Below are 9,614 nucleotides of genomic sequence, written 5' to 3' on the forward strand. Positions count from 1 at the left end.
TGTGAAGAATGTGGCAGAGTCTTTATGTGGTTCTCAGATATTACCAAACATAAGAAAACCCATACTGGAGAGAAACCCTACAAGTGTGAAGAATGTGGAAAGAACTTTACCCAGTTCTCACACCCGACTGTACATGAAAGCATTCATACTTGAGAAAAAAAATAAACAAATATAAAAATAGGCAAAGCTGTTAGTATCCGCTTGCATCTTACTTTACATCAGAGTTCAGACTGATGAACTCTGTTTATCCTACCAATACTTTATTACATTTATAAGTTATTATAAATGTAAGTTATTATACATGTTATTATATATTATAATATATTAATATATTATATTATATAATATATAATGTTATTATATATTATTACATATTATATATATTATATTATATTGCATTATATATTATATGTTATTATAAGTTATATAAGTTAATATAAGTTATTATAAATGTAATGACTGTTGAAAGACCTTTCATGAAATATAAGTTTCCAGGTGACTAAAGAGTATTTCTTCTGGAAAAAAATTAGAAATATGTTTTATACTAGATGGAAGCCTTGCATCAGCTGCTTAAACTTTATTCAAATTCAGAGAATTTGTATTGTAGAGAAATCCTACAAATGTCATAAATGTGGAATAAAATTTGTTCAGAAACTGTAGCTTAGAACTAACACCAGAGTTCATACTAAAAGATATTTTACAAATGCAGTAAATGGGAAAAATAAGCAAAATCAAGTCTACGGAAACACTGGGGGATTCAAGAGAGAAAGGAATAGGGCACGGACACACTCAGAAAAGATGCCGAATCAGAGTGTTGAGTCTACAGACTCATCTAGACTTAAAACAGATCATTCATTAGCTGGGTGTGCGCACCTATAATTCCAGCTACTCCAGAGGCTGAGGCAGGAGAACTGCTTGAGCCTGGGAGGCGGAAGTTGCAGTGAGCCAAGATCGTACCACTGCACTCCAGCCTGAGTGACAGAAGTGACAGAGCTAGACTCTGTCTCCAAAAAAAATGGAGGATGAGATTGATTTTTAGTAGTTATAATTACATTCTTAATGTACTTTTTTGCATTGAAAGAATGTTAAGTATTTTGAAAAGTGAATATTGATGTAATTCAACTCTCAGTTGATGCTATGTCTTCATTTCTAGTTCTGATGTGAAAACATATGGTCAATTCTTATTGTTGCATCAGAAATATGAGAAATTCCTTTACATTAGGTGTGCATCACTGATACACTTGTCCATGAAAGGCGAAAGGCTCTGAAATGTCAGATGCATGAATAACATCTTGATCAAGAGGCTCTTTGTGGTTGTCTTACATACTTGTAAGTGGTTCATGAGGTAGGAAGATTCTTCTGCATTATAGGAAGAGGGAACCATTTTGAATTTTATAAATCATTGGTTTTACCAGTATTTCATGAAGGTAATATACCATAAATTTTTTTTTCTTTTTTTTTTTCCTTTTTTTGAGACGGAGTCTCACTCTGCCGCCCAGGCTGGAGTGCAGTGGCCGGATCTCAGCTCACTGCAAGCTCCGCCTCCTGGGTTTACGCCATTCGCCTGCCTCAGCCTTCCGAGTAGCTGGGACTACAGGCGCCGCCACCTCGCCCGGCTAGTTTTTTGTATTTTTTGGAGACGGGGTTTCACCGTGTTAGCCAGGATGGTCTCGATCTCCTGACCTCGTGATCCGCCCGTCTCGGCCTCCCAAAGTGCTGGGATTACAGGCTTGAGCCACCGCGCCCGGCCGATACCATAAATTTTTAAATGTTTTATAAGATTCTGTGTGAACTTTTTTTTAATTAAACACAATTGTGTTAAATGTGTTAAGTTCATGAAATAAAGTGTTATCCTACCAAAAACCAATTCCGTCTTACTCAAGGGTGTTGATGACAGGCGGTAACAGTATGCTATTGGGTGGCATAGTGGAATAGCATCTCCAGCGATCTCTATTCCCAGTGACTTTTTAACTGCAAGTAATTTGGAGAATATTGTTCCCATAGTTTTTTATGCTTTTTTTTGTAACTACAGAGTCACCATTATTGCTATAATAAAGGTTATACAGGAGTTTAAATAAAATACATACATTTCTGAGTATTTTAATTGTTTTCCAATATTTTTTGTCGGATGGACAACTATTCTGCCCTGACAAAACACACGGAGAGTTTTAGTTTTGATTCACATGGAGTTAAATATACAAATATATTACTGTAAAGATAAACTACGCTGAGCATGGTGGCTCACATCTGTAATCCCAGCATTTCGGGAGGCCGAGGTAAGAGGATCACTTGAGCTGAAAAGTTTGGGAACAGTCTGGGCAACATAGTGAGACCTTGTCTCTACTACAGATTGTTAAAAAATTAGCTGGGAGTCGTGCTGCACACTTTCAGTCCCAGCTACTCAGGAGGCTGAGGCGGAAGGACCATGTGAGCCTGGGAGATCAAGGCTGCAGTGAGGTATGATCATGCCACTGCACTCCAGCCAGGACAGCAAAGTGTGCCCTTGTCTCAAAAAAACAAAACAAAACAAAACAAACAAACAAAAAGAACAAAGCAAACGCAATAAAGATGAACTTTAGGTTTAAGAGAATTATGGAGCAAGTAATTGTGTTTGTATGAGTGTTGGTGTCTACCTAGTTTGAAGGTACAGACCACAAAGAAAATAGCAGGATTGGATAAAAGATAATTTTAATAGACATGATTATTTACTATAGAAAACTATAAACCTCAAAGATGTTGAAAGAAATCTCTGTTCTTTCCTTTGTATTGAATTCATTTCTGTAAAATATTCTGGCTCCTGGTTCAGAATCTCCTCATGCAAACCCTCTGTTTTTACCTGCCTCTTATTCATGCTGGACCTCACATCAAATGGTCCTATCCCATTGTTCACGCGGCACTATTTCCATGCCCTGCCCAGGGATGAGAAGAAGAATTTACATAAACCTTAGTGACGATCCCCAAATCATTTTCAGATGTGAGCAATTTCACAGAGTGTATTAAGTAATATTTTATATAACTCATACATTTTATTTAGTTATTTCATGTAAAGAACCCAATTTAAGCCAATTTTTCTTTAACTATTGTTCTTTTACTTTTTATAATTGATATCGTTGGGTTTATTTACATTATCGGGCAGTTTGTTCAGGTAAACACTGGGGATGCTTTGTAAGTTACTGGGTTATTTTGATATGTAAAAGAAGTAAACAAATACAGTGCTGGTGAATAACATTTCTTATAATTAGAAGTAAATAATTCTGTTGAAGCAAGTTTGTGTTTTCAAGTTAGAGACTGAAAACATCCTTGGTGAAGAAATGGTATTAATTTTGCACGTGGAGAGAGGACATCTGCTCCCAGGCTACACAACTGGCTTTCTCTAAACGTATGAAGAGGAATTCGCTTGTTTCATTTTCTGATAATCTCCAGCTCTCTGCCGTCTTTTTGTTCATCCCTAACTATGCATTGATCACAGCCCTTCTTTGTCTGTCTTACGGCTACACCTTTCTCACTGTTTTCCCCACCCCACATCACTCCACACAGCACTTTGCAGGTTCTGATGAGAGGTTTGGAATTTTCTAATGTGGTGAGAAACGGCTTTTCACTGGAGTGTTTGAGGTCATTTATAGCCATGAATACATTTGGATCACTTCATTGGGACAAGAGGCGTGCACTGTCTGCAGGCCAGAAGATTCAGTCAGTTAGCACTGTCTGGATTTATTGGTAAAAGGTAGGTGTTACTAAGTCCTAACACAGAGTGGTTACTATAACATTAGTTTGAATAGTAAAAGCATTAATACCAGTGGGTTGTAGATGGTAAGCACTGTATTAAGAAATGTCAAATTTTGAAATGTCTTAAGAGAAAATGTATTTTGAAATAATTTTTTAGGAGAGTTTATGGTAACTAAAAAAATTTACATTTTCTGTAAAACACTTATAGCATAATGCATGCTGTCATCAAGATGTATTTTTGAGTGTAAGTGGAGCAATTAGAGAATGACCTCTGTGGATTTAAGATTTTGAATGGGCAGGGCGCGGGGGCTCACGCCTGTAATCCCAGCACTTTGGGAAGCTGAGGCGGGCAGATCACCTGAGGTCAGGAGTTCGAGACCAGCCTGGCCAACATGGTGAAACCCTGTCTCTACTAAAAATACAAAAATTAGCTAGGCATGGTGGTAAGCTAATTTTTGGAAGCCCAGCCGCTGTGAGATGGGACTCCACTGCACTGAATAACTTGTGTATACATAGCACTTTACACTGTTTTGATGTTGTGATATTTTTTGTCCATGGTTCCTAGCTGATAACTCCCACAGACTCGGTGAGTCTTTTGTTACTAGTTTGGTGCAAAAGTTATTGCAATTACTTTTGCAGCAACCTAATAGACTATTGAACGTTTTAAGCCTCAGGGGCAGCCTCTGGTGTCCTCCTGCGCTCCTTCCACTCTGATGGTCCCTTGCCTTGTTGACTGTGGGTCTTGAGACCCGAGACAGTAACCCCTACTTACCCCATGCCCTGGGGGAAGGAATGGTGATGGCACGAAGCTTCCATGAGAACCTAAGAGGGGCCGGGGAACGGTGGCTCACGCTTGTAATCCCAGCACTTTGGAAGGCCGAGGCGGGCAGACCACGAGGTCAGGAGATCGAGACCATCCTGGCTAACACAGTGAAACCCCGTCTCTACTAAAAATACAAAAAATTGGCTGGGCGTGGTGGCAGGTGCCTGTAGTCCCAGCTACTAGGGAGGCTGAGGCAGGAGAATTGCTTGAACCTGGGAGGCAGAGGTTGCAGTGAGCCGAGATCGTTCTACTGCACTCCAGCCTGGGCAACAGAGTGAGACACTGTCTCAAAAAAGAAAGAAAGAAAGAAAGAAAACCCAAGAGGACTGGGTTCAGAGAGCTTTTCTGGGTAGCTGAATGCAGGGAGGGTCCTAGAGGGTGGTGCCTGGGGGAGAGCACGGAAGCTCCGTACCCCTCGCCCTGTGCCTCACCCTATGTGGCTCTTCATCTATAGTCTTTGCAATATCCTTTATAATACACAGCTAAACATAAGCATTTCCCTGAGTTCTGTGAGCTTAATGAGGGGGTCATGGGAACCCCAACTTGAAGCTGGTAGGTCAGAGGTTCTGGAGGCCCGGACTTGTGACTGTTGTGTGTGTGTGTGTGTGTGTGTGTGTGGTGGTGGTGGGGTGTGCAGTCTTGGGAACTGAGCTCTCAGTGTGTGGGACCTGATGCTCTCTGGGTAGATGGTGTCAGAACTGAATTAGAGGATACCCAGCTGGCGCCCACTGCTTAGTGTGAGAGACAAAGAAAACCCATGTTTGGTCACAGCAATCTTGTGTCGATGATTGTCACGGTGGGAGAGTAAAGGAGAAAACACCGTGCCTGCCAGCTCTCTCCTTGGTTTCACCTCTTGTTACCGGTGGCGAATCCATAGGGGTCTGCGGCGGCCTCAATTCTGGTCTCCTCAGAAGACAGAATTCCACTGAGGGGCATGGGACTGAGGCAAGTTTTAGAGCAGGAGTGGACGTTTATTAAAAAAGCTTTAGAGCAGGAACGAAAGGAAGGAAAGTAAATTTGGAAGAGGGCCCAGCAGGCTACTTGAGTCAGGTACGTGATTTGACCTTTTGACAAGGGGTCGGCATGCTTCCCGGGTCCTGCATTACAGTTCCCAGATTCCTCCCTTGCGGGGCGCGAACCATATGCACAGAGGCTGCCGGCGCTTGGGAGGGGAGCATGCGCAGTGTGTCTACTGGAGTTGTGCGCATGCTCACTTGAGGTGTTCTGCCCTTGCCTGTCTAGCATTCCTAGACAGCACCTGCCGAGTGTCCGCCAATCTCTGCTATCCAGACCGCACCTGCCAAGTGCTCCCCACTCTCTACTATACAAACAGCACCTGAGTGCCCCCCTTTCTGCTATCCCGACAGCACCTGCTGAACGCTCCCCACTTTCTGCTATCCTGACAGCACCTGCCGAGTGCTCCTCACTCTCTGCTATCCAGACCGAACCTGCCAAGTGCTCCCCACTCTCTACTATACAAACAGCACCTGCTGGGTGCCCCCTTTCTACTATCCCGACAGCACCTGCTGAATGCTCCCCACTTTCTGCTATCCTGACAGCACCTGCCGAGTGCCAACTCTACTATTCAGACAGCACCTGCCGAGTGCCCCCCACTCTCTGCTATCCCAACAGCACCTGCCAAGTGCTCCTCACTCTCTGCTATCAATAGCACCTGCCAAGTGCTCCCCACTCTCTACTATAAAAACAGCACCTGCCGAGTGCCCCCCACTTTCTGCTATCCCGACAGCACCTGCCGAGTGCCCCCCACTTTCTGCTACCACGCCACTTAGTACTGCTATGACCTAGAGACAGTGAGACCAGGATGGACCAAGGAGGCCTCGGGCAGCCACCCCCTGGGGGTCATCCCCAGTGGCAGCACACTGGGAGGGACAGGGTCTGCTGGGGGCCACCTCGGTACCGGGCACATCACAGTTGGAAGGCTCCCTGGTGGTCCAGGACAGAGGGAAATCTACAGCCCGGCTTAGGGAAAGCTGGACAGTGAGAGGAGACAGAGCGGGGACAGGGGAAGAAAGGCCGCGCAGACCCGCAGAGGCGGCGTGGTGGGAGGATCACTCCCTGTACCCCAGCCCAGGGCCCCCAGTCACTTCCTGGGAAATTCACCCTTGGCTGTGTTCTGTGTCCCAGCCTAGGCCCTGGGTTTGATGTGGGGCTCTAGGTGAGGCTGGGAAGGAGTGTTCCAGGCAGAGGGGCCAGGCATGGGGGAGAGAAAGGACGGACACCCGGTGGGCAGCACAGACCCCAAACCCACTCCACCCTCCTGGAGGCTCTGGCCTGTGCACCCATCTTCATCTCATCTTCACCCTGCAAGGATGGGAGGCTGAGACTCCCTGGCGCTACCCTGGAGAGAGGGTTCCAGGACCAAGGGGAGCTCTGCAGAGGATGGAAGAGCCGCTCCTCACCCCATTCCATAAAAAGACAAAGGTGCCCAGAATGGCAGGAAGACGAACAGGAAGGGGGACCCACAGGGACCCGCCCCTGCCCCACACCTGGCCCCATGCCCAGATGGGGTAGTTCTCCCACAGGACAGGAGTAAGGCTGACTAGTCCCCAGACTCCCAGGAAGAGAGCTCTGCGGGGACCATCTCCCCAGAACCTTCTGGAACCCAGGACAGGAAGGTGTATATGGGTGGGAGAGGAGGTCTTCTCTCCCTCATTTTCTGCTCATGATACCCCTCCCTGCCCGGGAGCCACCATTCTTGTTCCTGCAGCAAAGATGCCACACAGGGCGGCGGTTGGACCTCTCCTACCCAGGCGGCTTCCGTCAGCGTGCCAGAGTTCACGGGGAAGCGCACGCTGGCGGGAGGTCAAAACCACATGCATTGGATTCCAGCCTCTTTTTAAGCCCAGGCTTTATTCCAGCCTCTTTTTGAGGAATTTGACCGAAAAGTTCCCTCCTTCTCGGCTGATGTGCCGTGCAGTTCTGGGCTCCTACCCTTGGCTCCAGCAATGCTGGTGACGAGGTGCTGGGGTCCCCGAGGACAGCAGGCCTCCAGGAAGGACCTGGCCTCAGTCCACGCCGTCCAGGGACTGTGGCGCTGCCCTCTCAAGCTGTAGCACCTGGAAAGAGAGGCCTGTGACACCACAGCCCTGCGAGGGCAGACTGTGGGGCTGTCGAAACACTGGCACACACCAAAAGTGGGTCACAAGTCCCAGAGGTGAAAAAGCAAATTACCAGAGTCTCCACCGGATGCTGGGAGTGTGCGCTCGAAAAGCCTGGAGGGGCGGGTCCAGCACACACACAGCTGACACCACAGACGACAGCAGGGCAGTGTCTCCACCTTTACCTCAATCTGTCTCTGATGTTCCTACGTGTGCCACTCTTTTGGCTGCACAGCGTCTGAACCCCCTTCCTGATCTGGGGGAGCTCACCCGAGTGCATCTTGGTGGGAGCCAAGCCCCCACCTCCCACTACAGAGGCCAGAGCTGGGGTAGCTCTCTCTCCCGTCCTGGGTGGCCGAATGACAGGGCCCCTCACCCGAAGCTTGGCCACTCCACTGCCCGGTGACCCAGGGACACAGGGATTCAAGGATGGCAGAGCAGGTTGGCATCCAGCCCAGACAGGGTGTGGCGCATGGGCTCGTCCAGCCACAGCAGGGGATATAGGGCAGCAGCCACCTGGCCCGAGTCCCAGCTTTCCAGACCCTGTGACCCCTGCCCTCCCTTCCACGCTCTAAGTCACTCTTTCAGCAAGTTCCATTCCACAGAAATCAGCCAGAGACAGTATCTCTTCCTTACAACCATGCAGCCCCACCTTCCAGCCCCAAATGTCAGCATTCCTCAACCTTGGCACCACCACCATGTGGAACAAAGAATTCTCTGCTAGGCATGGGGTTGGGATGGGCCCGTCCTGCACACGGAAGGATATTCAGCAGCATCCCTGGGCTTCACCCACGGGATGCTGGGAGCACAGACCCCAGCCCAGTCGTGATAACCAAAATCATCTCCGGTCATCACCTAATGTTCCTAATATGTGCACACACACAGTGGAGAACTATGCAGCCTTCGGAAAGAAGGAAATTCTGCCATTTGCAACAATACGGATGAACCTAGACGAACATCTTAAGCGAAATAAGCCAGGCAGAGAAAGGCAAATACTGCATGGTCTGAGTCATCTGTGGAATCTCAAAAAGCTGATCTCGTGGAAGCAGAGAGTGCGATGGCGGCCGGCAGGGGCTGGTGGGTGGGGAGATGTTGGTCAAAGGCCACAAAAGAAGTAAGTTCAACAGATCCCGTGCACTACATGGTGACTGTAGTTAATATTGGAAAAGTGCTAAGAGAGTAGATTTTAAGTGCTCTCACCACACACAAAACACACAAATAATAGGCACGTGGGGGTAGCGCATGTACAGTGAAAGAGCTTGACTTAGCCGTTCCACCGTGACGCTCATATCGAAACGTCATGTTGTACACCATCAATATATGTTGTACACCATCAATATATAGAACTTTTATTTGTCAACATGAGAATAGTAAATTTAAAAAACACTTTAAACATACTTGTCCCTTTGCAGAAGGGAGGACAGTAAAAAAGTCACTGTGAATATAAGAAAGGTTTTCAATCCTTCATGGAAATAACCTCACGTTTCTTCTACAGATATGAAACATGGAGAGAGAAACATTTCTGCTGGATTTACCTGATTTTCTATGCACTGAAACTGCCAAGGCCAGCCCGTGTTGTACAGGAACGGTCGCAGATCAAACCTGTTGTCCTCAGGGCTGTAGTTCTCGGCGTGGTACGCGGGCGTGAGCGTGGTCATCTTGTGTCTGTTCATGGAGTACCTGGAGAAAAACCGCTTCACTTTGTCAGCGACCTGGTTGGTGTGCAACACACGAACTTCATGTTAGCAAAGCTGGAGAGACCCCAGGCTGGAATTCCCATGCTGGACCACACAAGCAAATGGCTAATGGGTTACTCCCCACACGGGACCTTCCCCAGTGGCAGGCATGAGGGATGCCCAGGCTCACGCCAGGGGCGCTGGCCGAGCTATGAAACCGGCATCCCCCTGCCTCTGATGCTATGAAAACGGGGTCCCCCGCCTCTGATG

General features: G+C 47.2%; 1 protein-coding gene and 1 pseudogene across 5 annotated transcripts in view; one reads left to right on the forward strand and one right to left on the reverse strand.

The window, feature by feature from the left end:
- LOC111522445 overlaps positions 1-165 on the forward strand; it is an 11,326-nt pseudogene extending 11,161 nt beyond the window's left edge.
- A 7,228-nt stretch (positions 166-7,393) lies between these two features.
- Positions 7,394-9,614, reverse strand: part of NADSYN1 (NAD synthetase 1) — a 43,719-nt gene continuing 41,498 nt past the window's right edge. For 4 of the 5 annotated variants that reach the window (XM_023186237.2, XM_023186236.2, XM_023186235.2 and 1 more), the window contains 2 exons: positions 9,204-9,380; positions 7,401-7,626 (listed from right to left, as the gene is read on the reverse strand). In XM_023186237.2, the coding sequence (XP_023042005.2) occupies positions 7,576-7,626; positions 9,204-9,380 (228 nt within the window). In that variant the 3' untranslated portion in view covers positions 7,401-7,575. Of the gene's footprint in view, positions 7,627-9,203; positions 9,381-9,614 lie in introns of all 5 variants that reach the window. The other variant, XR_002725222.2, reaches the window with a different exon arrangement.

The sequence above is a fragment of the Piliocolobus tephrosceles genome, chromosome 13, assembly GCF_002776525.5.
Source record: "Piliocolobus tephrosceles isolate RC106 chromosome 13, ASM277652v3, whole genome shotgun sequence".
In the NCBI taxonomy this organism is placed as follows: Eukaryota; Metazoa; Chordata; class Mammalia; order Primates; family Cercopithecidae; genus Piliocolobus; species Piliocolobus tephrosceles.